Source organism: Coturnix japonica, chromosome 2, assembly GCF_054131305.1.
Source record: "Coturnix japonica strain WE chromosome 2, WE-NBRP24, whole genome shotgun sequence".
Taxonomy (NCBI): domain Eukaryota; kingdom Metazoa; phylum Chordata; class Aves; order Galliformes; family Phasianidae; genus Coturnix; species Coturnix japonica.
In genome coordinates this window covers 11,424,861-11,452,851 of record NC_140664.1, presented here as the reverse complement: position 1 = coordinate 11,452,851, position 27,991 = coordinate 11,424,861, and the positions used below count along the sequence as shown (strand labels likewise).

General features: G+C 43.2%; 2 protein-coding genes across 16 annotated transcripts in view; one reads left to right on the top strand and one right to left on the bottom strand.

The window, feature by feature from the left end:
- Positions 1-1,323: 1,323 nt before the first annotated feature.
- On the bottom strand, positions 1,324-20,714 carry HAS2 (hyaluronan synthase 2). The gene is made up of 4 exons (XM_015856238.3): positions 20,128-20,714; positions 10,733-11,359; positions 5,918-6,019; positions 1,324-4,326 (listed from the first exon to the last, which is right to left on the bottom strand). Exons 2-4 carry the CDS (start codon positions 11,357-11,359, stop codon positions 3,397-3,399), a joined length of 1,659 nt encoding a protein of 552 aa, XP_015711724.1. The 5' UTR covers positions 20,128-20,714; the 3' UTR covers positions 1,324-3,396.
- A 3,088-nt stretch (positions 20,715-23,802) lies between these two features.
- Positions 23,803-27,991, top strand: part of LOC146761696 (uncharacterized) — a 131,349-nt gene continuing 127,160 nt past the window's right edge. For 2 of the 15 annotated variants that reach the window (XR_014942449.1, XR_014942455.1), the window contains exons 1-2: positions 23,815-24,255; positions 25,785-25,901. Coding sequence is in view for 4 of the 15 variants with exons in the window: in XM_085537021.1 (XP_085393147.1) it covers positions 24,094-24,255; positions 25,785-25,901 (279 nt within the window). In the remaining 11 variants the exon portion in view is untranslated. Of the gene's footprint in view, positions 24,256-25,784; positions 25,902-27,991 lie in introns of all 15 variants that reach the window. The other 13 variants (XM_085537021.1, XM_085537020.1, XM_085537022.1 and 10 more) reach the window with 13 other exon arrangements.

Below are 27,991 nucleotides of genomic sequence, written 5' to 3'. Positions count from 1 at the left end.
CAGACGGATTCATAACAGCTTGTGCACCAGGACACGTTTGGCAGTACGTGTCTGACAGGATTTTTTCCACCTCCTCAAAAAAATTCCGCTAAATATTCATGCATTCCTGAAAGAAACCTGATTCTTGGCCAAACCAAAGCTTATTAGCAGTCAGAACAGGAGGGCTGCTTCGTCCTCGCTGCACCTCTAATTCCTACAAGTTTTGCTTCACACCTGGTCTCTGCAAACAGACGCTGTCAAACTCAAATTACTCCACTCTGGAAATGGCTCACAACCTGAGATACTGCCAAACACATTGATTTTTCTTTTCTTTTTTTTTTTTTTTTTTGGAAGTATGTATTTTGAAGTATTCTGTAGACTTTGTAGTTTGAAAAAGTTTTTATCGGTTTTGAAATCATCTATTAAAGGCTGAAAAATACCCGTGTTTTTCAAAACAAAGCATGAATTTTTCTTTTGACACGCAGCTCACAATCAGATTTGGTATCAATGAAAAACACATTTGATTTTACTTCACATACTGTAAACACAACAAACTAATTTTGAGACTAACTACTCCTAGAAAATTCTGAGAAGAAATATTATTAAAGAAATGAAATTTGTCTAAAGACATTTTCACTTGCTTTCAGAGAGACAGTGCTGAGGTGAGCGTAGGTTTCTCAGGACTTTATCCGCTCTAGTCCTGAAACCCTCCCAGGACAGAGACTGCATTAGGTCTCTGGGCAGCCTGTCCCACTACCTGACTGGTATCACAGCCAAGAAGTTTCTGTTTATACTACGTCTGAACATTTTCAGTTTCAACTCAAACCCAGAGACCTTCATTTTTCTACCAGGCATCACTGTGAAGTTCCAGTCTTCACCTTCCTGACAGCCTCCCTAAATGTAATGGGAAATACCTACACCTCCTCACAAGGCCAGTGCTTCAGCCCCAAACACCATACTGGTCCTACACTGAACTTGCTCTGGTTCATCAATGATTTGCTGTACTGAAGATCCCCAAACTAGTCACAGTATCCAGACATAGTCTAACCAGCACAGGAGGGGCCTGCACAACAAGAAAACGACTGGGCACATGTTCTCTGATGCTTCTCTTATTTTAGAGCCAGTAAGGGAAGCCAATGCCTTAGTGGCATCCAATGGACTAGAGTGGGTTGGTTCCCAGTCCCTGCATCTTCCAGGTATACACTCTCCAGGTTCTCTACTTCTCAATGGTAAGTTCCTGCTGGGAAATCAGACTGGTGACACCATAACAACATCCTCCAAGCCATCCAGATTTATGGCTTCAGAGCCAAAGTGCTGATCAGAAACACCATGTATTAGTCATAATCTTATCAAAAATATTTTATTTATGAAAGTAACAATTATACTATACAACCTATATTGGAAGTACATTTGCTAGAATAAATTGCTAGAATAAATACAGGCAATTAATTCATTTTTTTATAGAATGAGAGGATTTATTTGACATTTGAATGTTAACCCAAGCTTTAACTTACATCATAAATAGTTAAAAGGCATAGTCAAGTTTTTTTGTTGTTTTTTTTTCTTTCTTTTGCATTTTTTAATACTGTTCTATTTTTAATCAACATGAATCAACTCTCCAATCATTAACATAAAATTAGTATGACTTTCAAGCAATCATGTACCTCAAGATAATCAAACAAATAAGGTAGTGTGTGTGCAGTTCATTCTACAGCAGAATCTACTCATGTCTGCATAAAAAAAAAAGAAGCTGAAAATGCTTCTAAGTTCTTTAAGCATCATATGCTGATTTCTGCTTTACCACAGTGCTTTAAATACCAGAATCTAAAAAGGGCATATATCTGTATGCAGTTGGCATTCTGTTGCTCTTTATAAAATGTATTAGGGCTTTATGCCACATTCCTTTGGCTGGTGAAGGACTGCAGAATTTAGTCCTGAGTGTTATTTCACAAAACCGTGGTCCAAAATAAATGTCCAAAGTGGACTATTAAGCACCAAGGAAGTGATGAATTTGTTAAGACTTGATGTTTTTGGATACAAGTTGGCTTCTTTTCTGGTAGATATGCTTTAGTCAGGCACGAAATATTGGGCTCAGAACAGGGGTCTGTATTATGCTGGATGTCAGAGAAGGTAATGTTTATAATATTTGTAAACTCTATGAAGGGCACTGCAGATGTTTTATAGTAAGGCACCCACATTTTGAAAGTGTTGATACGTTTTCCCTTCATGTATTTTTTTAACTAAAAAATCAGAACTATCTGCTGGCCACTGAAAGATTACAGCCATCAGTGAAGTCAATAACAGTTCGGGGTGTCCAGTATTTCTTCAGATGAGAAGCGTGTGGTTCTTCAAATCACATATAAAATCAGTGGGAGCTCTCCTATAGCAATACCTTTTCCAATAGTGTCAAGGCCTGGTTTATCAAATGGCTATCCATCATGCATGCCAGAGATATTATGCTCTCAGCAAAGTAGATTTCCCTATTACAATGTTATCCAAAACAAAGCAAAGCCCCAGATTGCACATATCTACCCCATTTGGCCTTTTTTATGGACAAATAGGCTTGTATTCAAAAACTGACAATGTTGGGCCTTTCCTCGTAAATGTCTTCAAAGAGTACTTTTAAATACTTTTTCATAGAAATAACCATTCATCAGTTGCGAATATGCAGAGGGATTTTTTATGCTTTCTACTGTGAACAACATTAAATCAGTGTAATTCCGGGGGAGAAATTGATTATTCTTTTTTTCCAAATATATTTTAGGAAGCTAAAGAACAAAATGTTGGGGACGCATTTTTTTTTTTTTTGGCAGATAGTAAAATATAAAATATGTGATTTTAAAAAAAAAAAAAAAAAAAGAGTTGGCTTAAAAATACACACACACAAATAATACAATAATATAAAAATACAGCTCAGCCAATGGCCTCTTAAAATTTACCTTTGGCATTACATTTGGCAGCCTAACACAAAAGACCCTTCCTATAAAAAGAACTATAAAAAAGAGAAGTTCATAAATTAGGTTGCAAGGGGTGGTAAGATCCTTTTCTTGATTCTCCAAACTCCTTTTCTTCCTGTCCACACATAAGCATGACCAGTGAGGTATATAGAACGTAACACTGTCAGGCGTATGCACAGTAAAAAAGTGCATAAACAAAGAAGTTCTCCCATTTTCATGCGAACAGGTTGAAACGGTGTGGTTTGATTTGTCCCCCTTGGAAAAAGAAATAATAAAAAATCATTTTCTATTGTTTTTGATTTTCTTACTTTGGCAGGATGAAAATGAACCCAGAGGAATATAAATGTCCTATTCCCAGCAGCAGTGATCCATTTCCCTTGGCAACATTCGTCCCATGCCACAGATACTACAAGGTTCTTGGGTTGCTTTAGAAATCCGTGGGTAACTTCCCACAGAAACATCATACATCTAGCACCATGTCATAGTGTTGCTCTTTCTTCCGCCTGCCACATTTGGTGATAAGAACCAAGTACAAAGTCAACAGAAGAACCCAGTAACATGCATAGAGGATTGTACCAATGACGAGAACTGTTGTTTTTGACTCAGAGAATGGCTTTTTTGATTCCTTGTAGATAGTGAAAATTACGCCACCTAGGAGGATTGTAAACCAAATGGAGACTGGAATGAGTCCTATAAAATTAACTACAATGGTTTTTCTTCCTGATGTGCCCCACCCTGCTTTGTTTATCGTGGCAATTGCAAACATCTTTGCTGGCAGTAAACTTGACATATACAACACTGAGTAGAGTGACATGAAAACCATGACAATGTTGCCCCTAAGGAAGCTGGCAAAGGAAGACTTTATCAGGCCTACTAACTGAACGGTCAACAAGAAAAGGAGGATGTTCCAGATTTTTCCCCTGTAGAAGAGCTGAATGACTGTAGCGATAAGGAAGAAAGGAAAGAATCCAGTGATTACAGCTTCATAGGTCATCCACAAATGGTGCTTGTGGAACCACATTGCATTATAAAGCCACTCTCTAAAATATGATTTACTCCAGCGGGTCTGCTGATTCAGCCACCTGAGATACTCTATTGGTGTTTCGGTAAGGCACTTGGATCTAGCTGTGTATTTTGTTGCATAGCCCAGACTTAGCACTCGGTTAGTTAGATGCCTGTCGTCTCCAAAGCTGCACTGGGAGCCCATAAATTCTTGATTGTACCAATCTTCCACGAATTCATGGAGTAAAGAGTTTCTGTACATTCCCAGAGGTCCACTGATGCACTGTACACAGCCGAAATAGGACTGGCAGGCTCTTTCTATATTAAATGCCATCCAGTATCTCACACTGCTCAGAAAGGAGATCCAGGAATCATACTTGTTCAAAATCTGTAAAATACAAGAAGTTGGCATTTTAGATGAGCTCTTGAGAAGGATATTATACACACTGGATCAAAAAGCAATTTGCAGAAACTGGAGTACTGATAGCTAAAATATAAGGGGAGCCTCGCTCTTAAGTCAAACACGTTACCAACCTTACACAGTCCAGGACACTGACACGAAAGGCAAGGTAAAGTCTTCAAGAGGCTTATCCACAAAAATGATCACTTTTCTCACAACCTTTCCTCTTCTCCATCAAGAACCTTCCTTCCTGGCTCATTTTTCCTTTCTCTTCAACCCCAGTTAAGAACCTGCTGGGCTCAGCCTCTCCCAGGAGAAAGAGAAGTCCAAAAGTGGCTTTCTGCATCTCTCCCCCTCTTATGAACAGCTGTGCTTCTCACAGAACTTCTTCCAGCCCTCCTAAAGCTATGCCTGGATATGAGAGGCTGAATACGTGGACTTCAGCTTACATTTTTTGTCATTAAAGGTTTGCCCTGGATGTTTGATCCTGGACTGTGATCCCATCTGTGACATTAGGTCCTATGGGGAACAGACTAGTTTGAGTTGATTCTGGAGTACTGGCATTGTTATTATGCCCCAAGACATACTATGATATTCCAACAGACATGCTTCATCTCATATGAACAGCTCGGTCCTTCTGTTCCGTATGCCCCAAAGCTCACCTGAAGCTCAGGCATCCTCTTAAAATGCTGTATAGCTACAATCTGAATTTGAACTCTCAGTGGAGGTAAAGGCAAATGCAGGCGCCCAAACCTTCACATCCACCTTTTCAGATCAGTTTGTGATCAGACCAGAGCAACAAAGATATTCAGGCATCTGTAGGAATCTTAATTTCTGGAATTAAGAGCCACATACCTGAAATACTTCTGACTACTGGGACATTCTTCAGTAAGTGTTTGCGCATATAGATTGCCCTTTCTCCTTTGTTTCACATAAAAGCCTAAAAGGAGTAAGGAACCAATCCCAAGGCCAATTGGTATGTTAATATGCATATATTTTTTTATAAATTGTAGCATAAGCATTTGTGTTGGAAGGAATGAACAGCTGGAAATCCTCACAGAAGTGGAATTGAGTTGACTGCAGGGCTTCACATTGTTCCATCTGACAGAGATGCATAAGAAACTCAAAAATACAGAGCACATAGTGCACTGGATTTCTGAAAGGCTTTATTTGTAACAATCTTGGCTACGAGTAGTAATATTAGCAAGTAAGGCCTGAGGTGCTGGACTTGGCTTTGGGAGAGCTGTCCTCAATTCCCTGGTGCCCTAAAGCTTTTCTGTGACACCTTGTACAAAAAATCATGTCCAGATACTCAAAGATGCAGCAACAGGCCCGACAGTCCTAATGCTCCATTTTTCACATATTTGGGGAGAATAATACTTATCTGCTTTCTATGGATGTTAAAACCACAGTGCTCATACCTGTGAATTAGCATTCTGTTCAACAGATAGAAAGGGTAAGGTCTTACAAGAGCCTTTGCGATGATACCACTGTATATTCAATCCTATTCCAGGCACGGTAAAGTATTGCAGTACAAATATTTACTGCAATAAATACTACTACTTCCCACTGTACTCACCTGCACATCGCCTCCAACTCCTCCAACCATTGGATCTTCTTCTAAGACCTTAACCATCTCCACTGATGAAGCTGGATCAAGCATTGTGTCTGAATCACAGACCTACAAGAAAGACAGAATCAAGAACAAAAATGGGTTGGTTAAGGGGTACACTTGAATAGAGAATAAAAATCACTTGAATGGTGAGTGTCTCTGTAGGCACATTCGCCTGGATGCAATTAAATCTGTCTTTGGAATCTGTATTGATACTTTTTAAAGTCCATTTGTATCAGGCAGCAAGAAGTGCTGCTGAATGAAACTGAGTGCTTATAAGGGCCATGCATGAAAACAATCCTCTCTTCTGTATCAGCTCTATTTGTTTTACTGGCACACTGGGCTGACAGCTTTGAATAAAAGATGCTCTCAGAGATGGGGCACTACAGAGCAAGACAATGTTGGTGGGTGTGTTGCAGATTCCTGCTGAGCCCTGACATAGGGTTCCCCTGTGTTGGCTGCATGGTTTTAGTACCCTGGTTAAATGTCTCATGCTGCCAAAGGAGTGAGGGAAGAAGTGAAGAGTTAAATTCCAGATGCTGGTTAAGAAAAAGAAAAAGAAAAAAAAAAAGGAAAAAGTCAGCTAGGAGTCTGGAAAGAAACCTAATAGTTCTTTCACTCACAGAAGGATTTAGAAATTCATGTAAGAGACGTATTTTGGATTATAGAATAAACTCATCTGTACATTTGGATGTATGGTGTGTTACTAATAGTGCAAGGATTTGAGAAGTGATGTACAGAAATCATTTGCTATTTTCCTCCAGCGTTCTTATAAAAATATCTAAGTAAGACCAGAAGGAGCAAGTCCCAAAGTGCAGTACGCTGTGAGACTAGGGCAGAAATAGATGACATACACAGGCTTTTCAACCACACAAACACTCCCAGTCAACTAGACACTGTGTACGTTAGGAACTGGCTTGCCCCTGGAGAGTAGGAGGAGGGCTCAGACAGGCTGGCCACTCTGCAAGGCAGCTGATGCTGCTTTCCTTTCCTCAGAAGCTAATGACATGGGCTGCAGCCTTTTTAAAACAAGTGGGTACGTCCTTGTCCCAGCTGCTGCTGAAAGCAGTTCCCCAATAGTCCGTGCACTCATTTTGCAGATGCCCTGAGCTCCTTGAGAGGGAGGCTGTCCCAGAAACACTCTTCTGGCTGGACAGTTTCTGGCCCACAAATTCTCCTCCTTCTCCCACTTTATCCAGAATTCACATTCCTGTGATTTCAGGTGGGGAATACAGGGGTAGAAGTCACTGTCTCTGCATGAGTAAGCTATTAAGTTAAATGCCAGCAAGGCTTCATATCAGTTTTACTTTTGGTGTCTTTAGCCCCCTTGCTCCATGGGAGCAGAAGTATTTATTCCTGCTCTGTGAAGGGAAGGAGAGTTTTTAGGGATTCTGTTAGGGGCTAGAATTGAACTGGGATGTTACAAGCGAATTTGCTGATGACATTTTTTGCAGTTGACACAATAGGAGGTAGGGGACGCCTTCCAGGGGGACCTGGACAGGCTCAAAAAGTGAGCACATAAGAACCTAATGAAGTTTAACAAGGCCAAGTACAAGGTGTTGAATGACTTTTTACATTATCTGATAGAGAGAGGACAAGAGAGAATGGCTTTAAACTAAAAGAAGAGAGATTTAGGTTTTATGTTAGTAAGGAATTTTGTACTCAGGGTTGTGAGGAGCTGGAACAGGTTGCCCAGAGAGGTTGGGGATGCTCCATCTCTAGAGGCATTCAAGGTCAGACTGGATGGGGCGGCCTGATTAGTGGCTGGCAACCCTGCCCATGGCAGAGGAGTTCTAACTAGATGATCTTTAGGGTCCTGTTCAACCTAAGCCATTCTATGATTCTAAAATTCTATGATAATCAGGCTGCACAGGTTGTGATGCAGCTCAGTGTCTGCCAAAATGTTTTCTCTCCATGCTCACTTGGAGGCTGAAAGGTGAAAGCTGATGAGAGCTCTCATCTTTCTGTCAGGAGAAAATCCATAAACAGCTCCAGCTTCCACTAACTTGGAGCATCCAGCTCCTCTCCTTGGAGGACTCAGCCTGGGGAGCACCTTTGTAATCTGCCCAATGTATTCCTCCAGCTTTGGCAGAAAGCTGTCATCAATGACAACACATGGTGATAGAAAGACACCATTAATTTTGATGAAGGGAAGAAAGAATGCCTGCATTTCTGTCTGGGACTTCCTGACCAAAGCTGTCACTGAGTGCTCTGCACGGCAAATCTGCTGTTTGTTGGTATTCAGGGCTCAGATACTCGTCCCATTTCTTATGGCCACAAGCAGTGAGATTGGGTCAGTCTCCTCCCCAGCTCCTCGGATTTCAGTCCTGTGCCTGTCACTCAATGTAGCTGAGCAGTCCCCACCCACCAGATGCAGTTATCTACAGCAAAGAAACCTGTCATGAGCAACACTGCTATTATAAGATGAGGAATCTTGAAAACACAAGGTTTATTTACAAATGACCAGCATGCATCCTGGCCATGCCAGCACCATGGACATGTCTGCGTTCCTAGGACAAGCTGTCATTTTCCATCTGGACGGGGTTTTTCTAGGTGAAAAGAGGACATAACCTGAGAGAAGCAACTTAGAAACCTGAATGAAACACCAAGGGCTGGCCAGCCGGGCCTGGCCCAGCACAGTCTAAGAGCCAGTTTGCCATATTTCTACATAAGAACAGAGTGACCCAGAAATTACCACTGTGAGTCAGTGAGTTGCATGAAAGGGACACCTGACCTTGCATGCTGCTGCCTTCAGCTCTGAGCATGCTGTTCAAATGCTTGCTGCAACCAGTGGCCGTTTAAAACCAAGATGCTCCACGGAGCTCACACTGTGATGAGTGGATCAAGCCAAGATGAACTGCACCCTGACTGCACTATCCAGCTTTGCCCGTGCCTCCTCCAACAGGGAATTAAAGCCTTCAAAGTGATTTCAGGTATTTAGTGAGAGTATTCTAGTGAACAACATCTTGGTTATCTACATTTACATGTCTGCTATGATCACCTGCTCTTAGGATTAAAGTGAGTTTAAGGACTGTGAGGCCCATAGTGTCAGGCATGGGGAGTCATGCTGACTGGTCTACTTTTTGAAGTGGCTGATCATTGATGAAGATTACTAAGCTATTAAGATGTGGGTGCAATTTAAAGTAATTTATTCCTAAAGATACCCCTGAAGAGCTGTGTGAAAAATCTCAGCCTACACTAATTCACAAATCAGAGCCGTATGTCACCTGTACTGCACCAGGACTGTGGCCAACCAGAGCCACCAAGGCAATGCATTTTCAACATGGATGTGACTGTGCTGTCAGTCACCCGTTAGTCCCTGACACATTCATCGGGACTTCTGAGCTAGGTCAGGAGTGTTAATTGATAGAGAGACCAGAAACATTTCTTCTGTTTTCTTAGTTTATGGTATAACTGCTGAAAGAGAAACACTTTTTCCAGGTTTTCCAAGTAAATGCAAGAGCTGAACTGAGAAAGAAAAGTTGTCATGAATCTGCTTCCTCTCTGCCTTCATTCTCTGCAATCTGATACTTCAGTGGGAAGTGATTATAAAATGATGTTAATGCAGAAAAACAGCATTTTTGATCCCATCACAGTCCCTCGCAGCACAAAATCAAACTGCAGACAATGGGAAATTTAAGTCCATTGTTTTTGGATAATAAACCAGTTAAAGTTTTGGACATGCTTAAGGATGAGTTTTAAATTGTTGCCTTGCTTTTAAACCTCCAGTAACTCTTAAAGTTCTGAGACCAGGGTAGTTCCTGACACTATACTGACAGCATATCGACTGTCCCACCAGAGGAGAGTTATGGAGGCAAAGTAATGTGCTGATCTCAGGAGTGGGCAGAAAATGCTGAGAGTGATTAATTAGGAAGATTGTCTCATAATCAGCAGGACTTACTGGAATAAATCTAACTAGTTTTGATGTACAACTAATATACCGATATATACAACTAATGATCCTCAGGGTCTGGCCTAGTTCTACATGCCTCCCTTCACTCATGGCCTCCTGGACTTACTGCAGTCTGTTTGCCTGAGTGAGGAGTGCTTCCATGTGTAAGTCACAAACATAGAAAATCTTTCACAGGATCCAAGGCAGCTGGAAAGAAATGTGTCTCTGCTGCTTTGGAAACGGGGAGGGAGAACTCAGCCTAATTCATTTTTAAGTGAACAGTGTCATAAGGGCTTTAAAGGCCAAGTCGCGGTGAGTGAGGTAATGCAGCTGTAAGTGATGAAGCAAAAGCTCCTTCAGGCTTTAGCTGAAGAAATCTTTCTTTCAAGACTGCATGTTGACCTTTTTTATTGAATACTCTCCACAGCCGTCAAAAGCTTCAAAATATCCCCATCTTTTTCACAGACTCTACCACTGAGATATTCCCTAGTGCCACCAAATACTTGTCTGCCTGCCCTCATATGTGGCCACTGAAATTCTCACAAAACAAAACTTTACCCAAGATCTAGACTTACAGGAGCAGAGAGGGGGTCTTCGGGAGGCCACTGACTTTGCCTGAAGCAAAACCACAGGGAGAAGTACTGAAGCCTGAGGAGATATTCCATATTTCTCCAATAGCTGGTAGATTTAATGCATTCACAGATAGGCTGACCATTTTAAAAAGGAGCAAAATACACTTTTAACGGTCAAGCTGTTTCCAAACAGACTGAAAGGAGCACTGTGTTCATCAGGGACTAGGATGGCCTCTAACATGCGGCACAAAATATACAAAAGCTGCTTTCTTTCAAAGTGTGTTTGAATTGGCACTGACCTGGTGCTTTAATACCTACCTGTACATAATCCACGCTTCTCCCCAGTGCTTTGAATGCTGTGTACATTACTTCTCTTTTTCCACCCCATTTCTGCATGATGCAAACACTTTTGTTGGACAGGACCAGCTGAGATACGTGCTGCATGCTCTCTCTGTGAGACTCCTCCGTCTCACCTGGACCTTTGTCATGGAAGTTGTTACTCCAGATATAAGTGGCAGATTTGTCCCTACCCATGATTTCAGTAAAAATGTCCATCATGTAAACGTCGTCTTCCGAGTTCCCATCAATGACCATAACAACTTTAATTCCAGGGTAGGTCAATCTTTTCACAGAAAGTAAACATTTTCTTAAGTAGTCAGGATCCTCTTGATAGGCAGCAATACAAAGGGCAACAGTTTTGTTCAGCTTGATTGGAGTCTCTAGCGACCGCTTCATTTTCCTGTGCTCTAGGTAGGCGAACAGGCTTTGGATGATGAGATGTGATGCCAGGATAGCACCATAGAGTCCAAAGGAGAAGTAGTAATTGTCTGTTTGGATAAACTGGTAGCCCACAATGTAAGCAGCGGTGATTCCCAGCAGGAGGGACACTCCAAAGAGTGTGGTTCCAAGTATTCTCAGGATACATATAAACCTCTCACAATACATCTGCAAAAAAAAGCATGGAAACTGTTAGCAGAGCTACCACTTCCCAGTACAAGACTTTGTCAGGAGCGCACATGGTGTCAACATTGAGTTCAGCACCAGCAGATGCACCCTGTGCTTCTGGTCATGTCATGGACTTTCTATATCATCTGTTCAACATATATCTCCTCTGCAGTATTCTCTAGGTGTTAAGAGTCAAATATGCCTTAGTGTACCAGGGAGTTTCACTACACTTCATAATGTGCTCAAAGAAAGTCCTGCCTTTATCAGGGTCTAAATTTGTCAGCCTGGGCTTGCTGAATGAGATTCTGTCATATTACCCTGAGGGGGCTGGAGAAGGGGCTTTCAGGCCGCTGCTCGCTTCATATAGTCATGGGCGGGAGGAACAGCTGAACATCTGTGCAGCCTTTGCTTGCCCCCCAGTTTGTGTCATGACTGCATCCCACCCTGAATTGCGTCTTTTGCTTAGTTATGTTTGCAAAAAATATTGGAAAGGCATTCTTAAAACAGATGTCTGAATGTATTTATATGTTTTTAGACAGATGCCTGACTATATTTGTAATTTATATTTATATGATCAGACATGCTTTAAAAGGTCTTCTCAGTAACACTGCAAAAATGTGTTATTCATACATTTGTGTATGTAGATATATATGCATGTACGAGCATGTGTGTGTAAAGCTATCACTTGACAGAGATTAAGTCTGTCTGCAAAAACACTCATCCATTTAACAGAGCCAAGGCTTTACTTTGGACTCTGAAATTCATTAGAGTATCAGCTGTGACAACTTCTGCATGCATAGCCTACCTGGTTATAAAATCTTTCAGGCTAAGCTCTGACAGTGCTAGCAAGCATGGAAGGCGCTCAGTATTTTCAAAACAAGTGATGGACAAACATAGGCAGAATCACAGAATCACAGAATGGCCCAGGTTGGAAGGTACCTCAAGGATCATGAATCTCCAACTCAGCCACCACAGGCAGTGCCCCATTTAATACCAGACCAGGCTGCCCAGAGCCCCATCCAACCTGGCCCTGAACACCTCCAGGTATGGAGCATCCACACCCTCTCTGGGCAGCCTGTTCCTGCACCTCACCACTCTCCTAGTAGAGAACTTCCCCCTGACATCCAACCTAAATCTTCCCTCCTTCAGTTTAAAACCATTTCCTCTTAAAGGCAGGTAGGCAGAATGTACTATTACTTGACTGCTTTTTATGGACAGTCACATTAACCATTTTATACAACTTTCTCAATAATTAAAAGGAAGTTAATAAGTTAATGATATTTTATGCCAGTGCATTTGACCCTAGGGACATAAAATAGTTAATGTCAGTATAAGGCTATGCCAGCAAGCACACTTTAAGTCAAAGTATCTGAAGCACATGCTTGAAAATGTTGCTGAATTTGAGCCTCTCCAAGTAATGGACTTAATGTTTGTGTTTTCTTACCCTTATTCATATTTTCCCTGCTGCTAACATCTTGCTTGCATGCAGATAATGTGTTTCATCATCTACTGGCCAAAACTGAAGCTGGAACTGCACTTCATTACATCATACAGGTCTTTAACTCTTTCTTGTGAAATACTCAGAAAAAATAAAACAAACAAACAAACAAAACAAAACAAAACAAAAACCCAACACTACCAAAGTGCAGCAGCATAGCTGTCACCAGTTGTATTTCTGTCTGGAATGTTACAGGCTTAGGAAGACACAGAACAATTTGGAAAACAAAAATAAACCAGGTGAGCATAAAGTCTGAGACTGCAAAGACTATGTTTTTTTCCACTGGCTACTTAGGGTCTTAAATTTCAGGACAGGAAGAAGTCTCTTAAGTGTATATTTGGAAACACCGTTAAAGAAATTGGACCCTATCTCTAGGACTTCCTTGAATACTTATGACTGGGCTCTGACAGGTGCTGTAATCACCCTACAGCACCAGTCCCTGCTCAGGCCTGTCTGAAAGTCTTCCACAATGAGGGGTCATCAAGAAGCCTAATAAAAGACAGCTTATACGAGTTGTCACTATAGGTGAACTAAATGCAGTGCCCAAAATAGATGGGCTTTAGAAAACAGATTAAGTAATGGATCTCCTCTAAATTACCTTGAAGTCAAATAGTCTATGTGTTTATTAATGCCCTTGAGTATGCAGAAGGTCACCAACATCAAGGTGAATATTTTATTAATGGTTCAGTTATACTAGGCTTTCCCATTTGGGGTCCACAACTTCTCTTCCCTTGCCAGAAATAGAACATGCCTATTAGTGAGAAGGGCTGAAGTCTGCTTACATTAGGAATTGTATGACTGAAATCAATGGACCACTTGTATGGGTATAGCTCACAGGATTTAGATTAAGATCTGGAGAATTTACATTTGACTGACTACACACTTGTATCAGGCTTCTTTTTATATTAATTTATTACCGCTTTTTTTCTTTTCCTATATAGCACTTCTGCACCAAAAGAAAAAAATAAATGAATTTTCTGATCTTGTCATTGCAGCACAGTTTCCCTCCTTCACAAAACGCACTCTTTTAAGTCAAGACATGGATTTCTGGTCTTAATAAAATAGTATTTTATTTTATCCTTTAACTGTCAACCTTGGGAAAATAAACAGTGTTTTGATCTAAATTCCTGGCTTTCATCAAAGAAACCTTCCCCTCTGTATATGCAATTGAAGCACGTCTTTTGAAGCACGACTGAATCTCAGGCAAAGTCTGGAAAAGTTGCTCAATATTCTCAAACTTTAACACGTGATCTATTGATAACTTGCCCAGCAGAATTGATATGTATCAGCTTGAATGTGCCCAAACAACAACAAAGAAGCCAAAAACTCTCCACCCTTCCCAAATAACTGAGCCAAGAAGTTAAGAGGAAATTATGTTTGTCCAAGTCTGGGGCCAGAGATGAATTGCTGAGTCAAATAATAGAACTGAGTGTAGGAATAGCCTCATCAGAGATTTTAAGATCAGATAGTACTGTTGTGAAAACCTAGCCTGGCCTAACACAGTGAAGTGTAAAAAGACATCTTAATAATACACCAGACAGAATTTTCCTGAACTTGTCACATAAAGATAGAATTGAGTACTATCAGAGAAGCAGTGCATGGCACTGCGGGTGAAAATCGCAAGCCTAAAATAACACTACGCTAAGTCAAGATACACGTGTCAAGTGCTTGGTGAAGGACAAACATGGATGTTAACTTTCAAAACCACAATTATTTTTCAGGCATTTCCTAAATAATCACTCTGAGTGCTGGCAATATTCTTTCAGCCAGATTGAAATGTTTATGTTCAAAGTTGCCATCACCTGAGCCCCGTTCATCAGCTGACTACTTGGTAGGTGTACAGTACACACCTCATGTGATCAGCACTGCTCAGGCTCCTTTTGGAGATGCTACGTCTCCCACGCACTGCATGGGAAGCTTGAGAAAGAACTGCTAATGCTGCTTTGCAGTTTGGACACCTAAATCCTTTGTGAGCAAATCCATCAAACCTTGCAGTGCTGAATCAGTATATGCTTTAGCACAGACTCTGTAAACAGGGTCAGTCTTGGTACACACACAATAAGTGAATGTAGGGAGGTTTCAAAGTCTACTATTGAACAATTTACTGTCATGATTTTCCAACTATTTACATCCATGAACAGAGCAGGTGAGTTCTTAACAGCCTACCTAGCAGAAATGAAACATGAAAGTGGTAATGGCCTCAAGTTGGCCAGGTTGGATATAAGAAAAAATTTAGTCTCTGAAAGAGTGGTTGGGCACTGGAACAGGCTGCCCAGGGAGGTGGTAAGGTTCCTGGAGGTGTTCAAGAAATGTGTATATGTGGCACCTGGGGACATTGTTTAGTGGGCATGGTGGGAATGGGTTGATGGTTGGACTAGCTGATCACAGAGCTCTTTTCCAACCTTGATAATTCTATGATTCTAATGCTATTTCGGCTGTTGCTGATTTAGTGACACATATTTTGGATCAACAAGCAGTCCTGAGTATAAACATGTCCTGTTGTGACTGTACAAGAGGAAGCAATAAACGTGTGTGGTGCTCTCAAGGCTGCAATGAAGGGCATAATCAAGAAATAAATCCCTTCAAGTATTTGACATCAGATTCCATCTTGTGAGTTATTTAGCGTTGGCATAGTGACAGAAAGACCCAGAAACTATTTTTTTGTCACGCTTGTGATGGAAGAGAACTTATTTTACGTTACTATCTTCTAATATTATTTTCATAAAAATTTTAAGTTATCAAGAAGTTGATTAATATATACACACAGTGACTGGTGGAATAAGTAACACTAAAGACACAGTATTTTCACATACTGAGCAATGCCCTAGATTCCAAATTAAATGAATGTAGCTTAATTCTAGCAAATATTTAGACTAGCATCCAACTGCAGTTATAATACATAAATCTAAACTTCATAAGATCAAGACATCTGATGGAAATTCAGTAGGTTCTAATGCCCTGGTTAGTACTGCATACTTAGTCAGCAAAGAACAGTGCTTACTTCTGGGGTACCAGTAGCACCTGCCTCCCTCTCCAAAATTATATATCACAGTCTGGCCATATGGTTATTAATAAGACTTTCATGCATGGGTGGTGAGGCACTGGCACAGCTGTCCAGAGAAGCTGTGGATGCTTCATCCCTGGAGGCACTCAAGGTCAGGTTGGATGGGGCCATGGGCAGCCTGATTTGGTGGGAGGCAGCCCTGTCCATGGTAGGGAGTTGGGAGTAGATGATCTTTAAGGCCCCCTCCAAGCTAAGCCATTCTAAGATTCTATGATTCTGTGATTGCTGTGGCTAAGAACACCTGGACATAGTACATCCCTTTGCAAAATCAGGAGACAAAGAGAATGCGGCAGAGCACATTTGCAGAAAGGCTATATGTAGTGATGTCTGTACATACCAGTATTCTCTGTAGGCTGTTTATACTGCTCTAGCTGGTATTGCTCAAAGAAGCAATCATGGGGTGCCTTGCACCTGCTAACACAGGGTGTGGAGCCAGTGACTGACTAGAGGTCAGAATGAAATCAGGTTTACTTGAAACACATGGGATGCAGCTCATTCATTATCTTTTTAAGAGACTGTCTGTCTCTCATGTACAACATTCAAATATATCAGGTAGGCCAATGCTACAGGAACAGATCTGCAAAGAAGGAACAAGTGGTACTGAGGACCCAACTTCCACCCTCCATACACTGCCTATTTGTACCCTGAACCAAGTCTAATCAGACCCCATGGACTGAAATCCCATTTGTGTCTGAACAGTCTGTTCTTGTGGTGCATCTTGCAGCTAGTTTCATTCAAGAGGAATTCAGCATGTGTGCTCAGTGTCACTTTTCAATGCAAGCCAAAGCATGAAGAATTCAAACCAAAATAATATAAACCAGCCTCGTGGATGACCTGCACATCAGCCTTGCCTTCAAATCTTTGTTGTAACAAGAAGTGCTGAGCAGTGAGAACATTCAGAAGCGATTGTTACATGCTTGTACAGAAGCTGAATTCTTGATTGCCTACTGGTCATGGTTCTCTGAAATCTCATGCTTTGGCTTCAGCATAACACTTGGCCATCTCATTCAAGAGAAGTGTGCACTTAAATGTTTTGCTGAAGAGAGAAATCAGTGGATAATTTATATTACAGTCCTGTAGTGCAGGCATAGAGAAAACATTAAAATTTCTTTGTGAAGCAGCTATATCTGGAGTATCACAGGATCACAGAATTGTAGGGGTTGGAAGGGACCTCTAGAGATCATCGAGTCCAACCCCCCTGCCAAAGCAGGCTCCCTACACCACGTCGCACAGGTAGGTGTCCAGGCAGGTCTTGAATATCTCCAGAGAAGGAGACTCCACCACCTCCCTGGAGTATTCATGATAAAATTATGAACGTACATTTGATGTAGTTATTATACCTATTAATCTCCCTTATGAAAATTGACTGATTTATCATTGCTTAACCACTGCATTTCTTGAAGGGAGAAAATCAGAGAGAGTGAATCAGGACTTGGACCACTGGCCTTTTGTTCTTAGTATAGCCATTCACCTGCTGGGTGTCCTTAGGCAAATGAACTCACCTCTCTTTGCCTCAGCATCCTCACCTGTAAATGGGAGTCAGGACCATGCTAGAGGCTCTTGGAGGCCTATGGAGCTCCTCATACAACTGAGGAGCTCATACCAACATATGAGTTGACACTAGTGGGTGTGTGTGTATGCTGTTACTTAGGGCTGCTTTACACACAACCAAAGGAAGAATATCAACTTTTTAAGCTTTAAAAAAAAAACAACATCTCCTTTGTGAGCATAATAGCATTGGTTTCTACAGATCAAGTTGCCTGAATGACAGCTGTGTGTGCATGCAGCCCTTATGTGTTTATGCGGCCTTACACACATATACTCTGTGTTTAAACACAAACATTATCTGCTATTAATCTTCATCCAATATTTAGAAACACTGAGCCTTATTTTGGTGGCAAAGTAAATCATTTACCTTTGAAGTACAAATGCTTCCAGGTACATGATAATTAGGAGCATCAAATAGCTGCCCTAAGTGCCTCTTCTGTTTTACGGACCGCAGAGAGGAAACCAAGAAGTTACGCTACATCTGTATATCTTTACTGCAGCAGAGTTACCATATCTGGTGCTTTTGGTTATTTATCACTTCCAGATTTTGTCATGCCATTGATCTTCTGGAAAGGGCTCACATAAGATGACAATTAACTCTGAGGTTAGGTTTAAAGTAAAGAACAAGGTTGGTAATGGTGGTAAACTGTATCTGCATGCATAGTCTTTGATCAGCAAATCAAGTCTCCTGTCTGCTTAATGCATGCTCCCCCCTAAAGCACCTAAATTTACTCTCTAAGTGGTGTGAGTAACTGCTGTGTGGATTTTGCCATCATGTAGATGTTGAAATGCTGGTTGTCCCGTTAACCAAAAGAAAGCAAAAAACTCATAGTGAACACTCTAAGAAATAATATGAGAAGTAACTCATATTGATATTCAGACATTTTGGATGACAGTTACAAATATTCTGGTTTAGAACAGATTTCTGGTTGCTGGTTGTGAAGTCCATGGACACTTCTGGCACAGCACTGACTCCATGCTTTACTCCAGTGAGTAAATATTTGTCTGATGTGCATAGCTCATTATCTTGCAATCTGTTTATCAAACACAGGTAATACCATGTTTGACTTAGACAAGCAAGCAGTCCCATTGCACTGAATAGAAATCTGCCACTTTATGCACTAATCTCAAGTAGTAATTAAATGAAGCGGATATCTGATTTGTTGCCATATCATAAACATAACCAGCTGAATTTGCAGGTAGTGCAGCCGGCATGGGGAGCTCCACTGAACCCGGCACAGCTGCTCTTTCTGCTGGGAAAACTTTTGCCCAAGCGTTGATGCCCTTGCATGTAGGAGGAGATTTACTAGAATGGAATACAGCCCTGGCTGTACTGACATGGTGACACCAGTACTGGAGAAGTGGATGGGAACCTATGGAAAGATAACCTATGAGGAGACTTTGAGGTCTACAGGGTCTAAGAGCGGATGAGTGCCTATGCCTTGTGAGATGTGGGCTCTCTACCAGCCCTAAAGAACAGATACACAAAGCCCGTCAGGAATGGGGTAGTACTGTGGGCCCTTCCTTAAGCTCCCTTTCAGTCCTCTTTGCCAAGATATTAAGGCATCGAATTAAGAGCATTAAGGCTCCTAGCAACGAGAGCTGCTTGTCGGCCACAGCTCCAGGCTACAGCTCGGACAGGTGCAGTGAAAGGCCGCTGAGGACAGGGCCGAGGAGCCCCCAGGGCTCCCGGGGCCGGACAGGGGCTGCGCGGCTCCGCCCGCCGCCGCGGGGCCGCTCCTGCGGGGGAACCCCGACCCGGAGCCGCGGCCAAAGTGGGCGGCTGCGGTGCGTCACAGGGGGTGGGCGGGGCACCGGGGGGGATCCCCCGCGCTGCCACGTGGGGAGGGGGGCTGGGGGTGGCCCCTGGCCTGCGGGACCCTCGCGGGTCGCAGAACCCCGTGGAAAGCGGGGAAGGAGCTGCGAGGCTGCTTTGCTGCTGCCTTCTCCAGGCGAAGCCCCCCCCCGTCATCCCCCCAACCCCTCGTGGTCGACCCTTCCTGAGCTGCCCTCAGTGCCGCCGCCGAGCTCCGCGGTCAGCCCGGGTCCAGCCGGTGGCTGCGCGGAGGGGCGGGGGAGGCAGTCGGCAGCGCCGCTGGAAGTTCGCGGGCAGCCGCAGCCATCCCGCCTCTGCCGTCCCTCCCTCCCCGCCCAGACACGTTGGTCGCGCTGTTTCTCCCCTCCGAGGCGGGACTTAGCCGTCTTCCTCGCTTCCCTTCCTGCGGTCCCATCCCTCCCGCCGCCGCTGTCACGTCCCCTCCCGGCGCTGTGTGCGAGGGGAGAAGGCGGCCTGAGCTGGGGGGTGGCTCTGCCTCCCACCATGGCGAATGCCTTCCGAACCTGTTGCTCGATCGATTTAACCGCTATTAATTTAAGTTCTTTTTTTCCCCTCTTTTTTCTTTTCCTTCCAAACCGTGTTGCTCAACTGTATCCTAAACGGATTACACGGAGGGAGGGGTTGAAGCTGAAAACCTCATTCATCCTCACTGCAGCCCTATTCATTGCGGGAATAGGTGTAGCATAGAGACGGTAAGATCCTCCCCCAGCCCCCACTCGTGTCTGAGGACCACTTTCCGCCTTCCTCCATGGAATAGTGGGGTAAGGAGGAAAGAGGCTCCTTCTCCGGGGACGCCAGAAGGGTGATGGTCAATCTCCTACCTTGTTTGTCCGGCTGTCCTTTGGTCATAGAGGGGCTCCAGCCAGCTGTGTGGTCTCACGTACCGTTCCTCCCGCTGAACAGTTTCCAAGTTTGAGGTAAAAGATCAAATCGCACTTTTTCAGGGACTTATTCAAAAGCTCAGGAATAAAAAAATAATTAAAAACTGAAAAATAATAATAATAATAAAAAAATCGCTTAAGGCTATTCAGTCCTACTCATTTTCTCCCACGTGTTTTCCCTATTACAATGTATTTGTATTCAGTTTCTAGCTCGAAGTCGTGGGATTATTATTATTATTATTCAAATAATAATAATAATTAAAAAAATAAAAAGTTAGAAATAATAAATTAGGAATTAGTTTCTCGTGGTCGAAGCTGAAGACCTTGTTTCAAACCCGGCTGGGCAGGAGCCTGGAGGAGTTGCACGGCAGCGGCTGAAAGTTTGGGATGTGCAGCATCAGATAAAGGCTCTTTGGTGATGCCTCGCGGACCGCGTAGCTGCTTTAGTTCTCAGCAGCAGCAGCAGCAAACGGGTAATATTTTCCAGACGTCTGTTCCTTTCGTGCTGCTGCTGCTGCTTTTCTGCCTTCTCCACGTTATGGGGTCTTTTAACAAGTGAGACTTGAGTTGTTTTAATAGGCGGAGGATGGGAAGAGGAGGGGAGGGAACGAACTCCTGTAAGAAGGGGAAAAAAAAACGCAACCACCCTGCCCATTGAAATGATCTCAGCCAAAGACCAATTCAATTGGCAGAGGCAGGAATTCAATTAGCTAAGTTGCACTTTCTGCGGAGAAACGCAATACACACCCATCGCCACCACCTGATTTCCTCTCCCCTCACTTGGGGGGGGAGCCCCCATTCCCCCCTCTCTTTCTCCATCTCCGGGTTTGGGGTGTGGGACTCGTCCCTCCCACTGCCGCTATTCTGCTGGGACAGCTTTGCAGCTGCTGGTTTTTATTAATAAGGGAATTGCCTCTATGAATGGATGAACTTTGCAGTTTCCAATTCTGCTTTACCCATTCACTCTCGGAAACATTTGCTGTTAGTAACTACCCTTATAGAAATCTCCCCCTGTTAACAATACCCGTGTCACTCCTGTTACAACAAGCCCGAAAACACGTTAGACGGTTTAAGAACTTGAAAAATGCTTTCGGATTTGTTAGTTTGTCGCTAGAATTTGTCGCTCAGATCACCCAGAGCGGAGCACCGCAGCTTCCAGCCCAACCGCTGCTGTCGGCTTCCAGCAGCTTTCACTCGTTCCGCTGGGCTCTTTCTCTCCCTCAACGGCGTTTCCCCAGCTTCCAACCCCCACTTCCACTTGAACTGATGGAAAAAAGGCACTAGGTGGCACTGTTGAAGTGAGCGGAGAGCGGGCAGCCGCTTCTTGGCGCTGACGGATCCGTCCCCGCCCGGCCGGGACCCCCCCACGATGTTCGGCTGCTCAGCCCTCGTTCCCTCAAGACCCACGAAGATCTCTGCTTGCAGTAAGCGAAGCCTACAAAGGGCATGGAGTGCAGACACCGCTGGTGAAGCTGGAGGGGAATCCTTGCCCCACGGTACCTCCTGCTGTGCTGGGAATGTCCTCGTGTCCAAAACAGGGTTGCAAATTGGTAGCTACCTGGAGTGGATGGAGGTTTTTTGGGTACCATGGTGAAGTAGTCAGGTTTCTGGGTGTGCTCGAGAGGAATTAAGAGTTTTAGGATGCACGTGGAAGCAGAGCAGCTTGAGAAGCCTCTATAGGATGAGATGGAGTGGAATTAAGTTGCACCAAGGGAGGTTCAGGTTGGATATTAGGAAAGATTTCTCCTGTTCAGGCACTGGAGCAGGCTGCCAAAGGAGGTGGTGGAGTCCCCACAATTGGAGGTATTCAGGAAATGGGGAGATGTGGCACTGAGGGACAATATTGGCAATACTGGTGTTAAGTAAGTAGATGGTTGGACTAAAATGATCACAGAGGCCTTTTCCGACCTTAATGGTGTTATGATTCTAAGCTGGCCTGCTTCAGAGAACAAGTCTGACACTAGTATAGGCTAAAGTTTTGTCGCTGCTTTAACCTGGCAGAAACAGGGAAAGCAACTATCTTACCATCTTCAGACTCCTCATTCCTACTTTTACATTGTCCCTTTCCTATGTCAGGAAAACTGACCTAAATTAGCCAATTGGGGAGAGAACATAGCAAAAAGGTAAGAACAAGTAATTTGGGCAGGGGCAAAATCACTGCTTTGGGAATAAGTATTTGTGACTGTTTGGTGTATCCCATAGAAGTACAGAAGGGCTTAGCAAGCATGATAGACTTCTTGAATAGAGCTCTAGACTGCAGTGTTCAGGCATTCCCATTGCAGGCTTTCCACCCCACTCAGCACTACTGTCCTGCAGCAGCCACCTCCAGCTGGTCAGTGCTGCAGCACTTCCCAGTACAGGGCCCAGCACAAGCTCTGCCATCAGGCAAGGGTGACATTATCGTGTCTGCTCCAAGCTGGACCTGAGGGCAGAAGGGTTTTGAGAGGGTTACTCTAACCCTTATTCATACTATCACTTCCAACCTTCCAGATATCCAGTGTAAACCAGGCTTATAACTTGAAGAACACCGGTCGTATGGGCAGGCAAGGAACTATCACCAAGTTCTGCCACCATCATACATGTTCACAGTTTTGCAAGCAAGTTTCCGTTATCTATGTGAGTCCTAAGGCATGGTTTCCTAACATCAGCTTGTCTCTGGTGATGCTAGAGGCAGAAGGGGTTTCTATTATAGCACAAATGGCTTGAGTCCATACCTGGACATGGAGACCCCAGTAAGCTATGCCTTAAGGAGCTGGATTTGCCCATCTCTGATGGGCTACCTGGGCACTTGTCTGTTTTGTTTGCACCGGGGAATACACATCTACGATCATTTCTTCAATAAAGTCTAGTTATAAGGTTGATTGCTTTGCTGTGTTGTAACCAAATGACTTTTTGGACTATTGTTTCTCTGTTTCATATTCCATTTTCTTAGTAGTTTAAATTTGGGGACTGCACTTCTCCTCTACTGATGATTGCATATTACTCTGCAAACACACACTGTCACATAAGCTTAATCCTTTCCTCTCTGGGTTTGAACAGGGATCAAGAGACAGAGTCTGGTGTGGCGCAAATCTTCATGTCCCGCTTGTATTACGGGGACAGAAGCACTTACATCACACAGCAACTTTGTTTTAGCAAATGACATGATGGGAGTGGTGAGTCTCTCACGTCTGCAGCTACGTTCTTCACAGCCGTAATGCGGTGTGACCACATTTTTAGGGCAAGAGGGGTAACGTAGGTCTCTGAAACTTCGTCTATGAGGAAAGAATTAAAAATGGGAGGATATGATTAATGCCAATGCACACATTAGAAGCGTATCACATCTACGCTCCTATGTTATGTTATGTCTTCATGGTTACCATTATCAAACAATCTTGTTTTCTAATTGGGGTTTATAATCACCAGAAGAGGGGAAAAAGGGTTTCTTTGCTGCTACTGCCTACAAACGTAAATGATCCCCAGGTTTGGGAGAAAAATCTCAATGAACTAACCACTCATTTTCTGACAAGGCAGTGGATTTGTCTGACAGAGGTCAGAAAAAGGGTATTTTGGGGAGTTTGACGTAGATGATGATTCAATAAATTAATTACCACACTGCAAATTAGGGAGTGAATTGTGAACGTGTTAGCCTGAGTTGCTTGCTCTTAGCCTGAGGATATGGCTCCGTGTGCATTTTGTTTCTCCCTTGCTATCAGCCTTGAATATGTTAATCCTCTCCCTAAAACACACACACACACACACACACACACACACTGACATTCCTTCTCCCTCATCAGGAACAGCACGATTTGCAATATTGAATTGATTGCTTCAGGGAACAGATCTGTGCTTGAGATAACTGGCAGAGCACAAAGCCATTTCCTACCTGAGCCTGTGGAGTGGCTGCTCAGGGTGAGGGGAAGAGGGATGTTCTCGGGTGGAAACCAGGAGCCGGCTGCTGCCGGCAGCAGGACTGCCCTAACAGCAGCCAGAGTAGCTTTGTTGGCAGGAACACACAAAAGGAACCTCTGTGAAGCTGAAGTGGCTGAGCCCATCCGGGCTGAAGGGCTCTTATCTCACATTTCTGAGGTAAGGATTTACACACATGGTTTTATTACAGGTCAGCTACTGTGCGGAACTTATCAGAAAGAAATGCAAGAAGCAAATTGTTTGCAATGAGTATCTGTCTTCACAATAAGAAAATAAGTGATAATAAAGAACTTTTTCACACATCAGTGAAAAGCTTTAAATTGAACGTAGACGTTTTCGAGTCAGACATGAGACATCTCACAGTGGGCTTTCTTTAACGGTTGTCTGTACCATGAAGGGGAGTGGTTGGATTCCTATGTTTTGAAATCCTCTGGATGCTTTTTTGGAAGCTACGCTTTAGTTCAGTGCAATTTATTGGACTCAGTACAAAAATAACTGAATGAATTTCCATAACGAGGGTGTCAGGCTGAGTGATTGAGCAGTTCATTCTGTCCCATGAAACTACCAACAACTGGAGCGACATACCAGGTATGTCCCACATCTGTTTCCACGTGTAGCAGGTCCTGCTGAAAGTGGGAAAGTTACATAAAACTGATTCGGCTGTAAGTGAAAGCAAAATGGTGCCTTAAATTACCATTTGAAGGCAGCTGAGAATCCATTTGCAGATTTTAATGTAAATGTGGTAGGCGTTTGTTGCCATTCATGAAGAATGGATGCAGACAGACCTAAGGCTTTGTGGTCATTTTCAGTATGTAGAAGTATTTTAGAGGCTACTATGTTCTGGGCACTTAAATCCAGGGTTATTTACAAGTGAAACTTTAAAGGATGTGGAGAAAACCACTGGTCTTTAAAATGAAATAGCTCATACAACATTTAAACTTTCCAACAGTTTTGTATAGGAGAGAAAGCTGTAGCTCTTACCAACTGTTAGAAGTTTCAGAAGTTATGCACATTTGGATGTGCCCTGAACTCTTGGCTGGGGTGAACTGTGATTGTCAGCAAAAAATGCCCTTCAAGATGGTATGAAGTAGTGAGTTTTCATGTGTAACCAGCATGGAGCAGAAGTAAAAGTGGATCAGTTGGAGGTTCTTTTTATGAAGTCTAATTTAAGGGAAGTGACTTAATCACATGCCTGTTATCTACTATGACAGCAGTGAAAGCCCAGTTTAGAATGGCTCAAAGTTATTTTTGAACAGCAGCATTATATTCCACGTAGGATCCATAGATAGCATCACAGAAAACAAAGAGCCTGTGCAGTTGAAAGGCAGACCTGCAGACTATGAATATAGTAGTAAAATAAACTGACCAGAGCCAGGCAGCTCAAGGATGCCACATGTTCAGCCTTGCTACTTTACTGCTGCCAAGCTCAGGGCAAAACTGATACTGACCAGTCTGTAGACCCTGACCTTTCCTGAAGAGAACCATCTCCTCACCTGGGAGAGTGTTGGGTCTCTCACCTCCATTGGGCTGCTCACAGAATGGAGAAATAGTCCAGCACATTCCCAGATGCCTTCAGATGGAGAAGCTGGACAGAACAGTCCTGCTTTACAGGGGTTTTCAGAAAGCCCCATGCTGCTTGGAGGTATTTGCTTTTATTAATTGCTTTGCCTTTATTAATTGGAATGCAGGCAGTGTCAGCCAACCTGGAGCATAATCCTGGCCTCCAGCAACTTGGTGTTTGCTATCCTGTTATCATCCTCAGCTGCTACATGGCAACCAACACATGGGGATCTGGACCTTCAAAGGTACATCACTCACCAAAATGAAGTTTTCACTGAAATGAAGTTTCAGTTTTCACTGAATTTCAGTTTAATTGAAACAGAATTTTCATGGATTGAAATAAATAAGTCAAACTTTCTCCCATTTTATGAAATTTAGACAGGGGCTCAGCACACCTTTTTGTTTATATTTATGGGTTTTCTTCTGTCTGTAGTTGATACTTAGTAAGCAGTTCACCCAAACTTCTGATTTTACCTAAATGCATGGTTTCTAGCTAACTTGTCAAGAACACAATTCATTTTGCGAGAAATGTCCTGGGTGGAGGCACAGAAATAGAGAAATCGTGGTAAATCATTTTGGATGTTGGTGGTATAAAGGTGAATGCTATTAAACTGACTGCCCTTCCCTGTCATCACCATCTCAGTAGGGTCACCACCCTACAAAGCATCTGTGTTCAGCTGCTCCGGCAGACCTCTGGCCTTCATGAGTCTTTTGGTTTAAGGTTTGAGAAGGAGGTTGGGTTGGTGTGTATGCCTGCTGAGCTGTTTGAGCTATTCGTTGGTCAGGTGGACACAAAGTTACTGAAAGTTTTGGCCCAGTGACAGGCAGTGTATCTGGAGTGTGTGTTAGTGTCCAGCAGCACAGGCATGGAAGCAATGCAAATAATTAGAATCATTGAATAACAGAATCACAGAACCATCTCATACAACCATAAACCTAATCAAGCAGTTTCCATCACTAAACCCTATCTGTTAGTGCCACGTCTAAAGTTCTCCTAAGCAAGTACCTCCAGGAATGATGACTCCACCACTTCTCTGGGCAGCCTGTTCCAATGCAACAAGAGGAAGCATGAGCTTCCCCTGTTAGGCTGACTGCCCTGCTGTCCCCACCACAGGCTGCCTCAGCCCAAGCTGTCCAAGCTCTTTTCATCATTGGTGGCAGATGGTAGCTTAGTGTAGAGGGTAACTGAGAGTTACTGTGCTGTGGACTAACTCTTAAAGGATCATGAAGGGTGGTGAAGCACTGTCACAAGGTGGTGGATGCCTTGTCCCTTGAGACATTCAAGAGAGGATGGAGTCTGAGCTACCTGATCACGCTGTAGGTGTGTCTGTTCATTGCAGGGAAGTTGGACTGGACAGCCTTTAAGGGTCCCTTACAATTCAAATGGCTAAAGAAACACCCTATCTGCTGCATATTTTGGTGTCTAAGAAGTTAGTGGTTACCCTCCACTGTTGCTGGAGGAGACAGCAATGCTCTGACTTTGGAAATGTATTCAGCATTTCTGGGATGTGCATGTTTCTACTGGATTAAATGTACCTTATACCACTAACTTTAATGCACTTTTGGAATAACCATCTACATATCACACAATGGCCTGTGCATTTTAACATATGATTTAGTGTAGTGCTCTGAAGCTGTTATTTAAACTTTGATATCTGCAAACACTCCTTGTCTGTGACTAGTGAGGAAAACTGCCACCTTTCATCTGTCATCCAGCTGGAACTCAGGATGCTGCTGAACATGACAATTAAAAAGTATCTGGTCTGCAAGTAGTTACCTGGGAGAGCCTTGTCTGTTCTCCCATGACATTCACTGTGACCTGTAGAGGTCTCGGCTTTCTGAGGTTGAAAACAATTTTCCTTTTTCATACACTCATCTAAGAGCATGTCAGGCTATGTCTACTCTACCAAGTCAGGCAGAACCAGCAGCAGGCTCCATCCTGGTCCCATAATGAACCTTGCTTTAAGTTCACTCTTAGCATCTTTCCTGGTGTGGTTTTGGCCTGTGCCGGATAGTGCTTCCCCAGGCAATGATGTACACAGGATGTATGCACAGTTGGGAAATGTTTCCAACAGAATAAAGCCATCACCTTTTCAACCAGAAAAAAATCACTTGTGTGAATTTAAACCATAACGTGGCCATTCAGGGCCAGTAAACAGACTCTAATTCACAGGTATCCAGTTGTTGAGACTTTAGATGGAAGCTCATCTCTTCACCCAGTCAACTGCACTTGTTCAGATCCCACTAGACTACATAATTGTATAAATTCTTTAGCACTTGTTTTTTTTTCCAGTGAGTTTGAGCTAAGTGTATACTGTGACTCATCTTGTTTGTT

Excerpts from the sequence above, each read along its gene's own strand:
- HAS2 (XM_015856238.3), bottom strand. The coding sequence starts at position 11,359 with ATGTATTGTGAGAGGTTTATATGTATCCTGAGAATACTTGGAACCACA. Across the intron at positions 6,020-10,732 it reads GAAGCGTGGATTATGTACAG|GTCTGTGATTCAGACACAAT; the intron begins GTAGGTATTAAA and ends TCTTTCTTGTAG. Across the intron at positions 4,327-5,917 it reads GAGTTGGAGGCGATGTGCAG|ATTTTGAACAAGTATGATTC; the intron begins GTGAGTACAGTG and ends TGTATTTTACAG.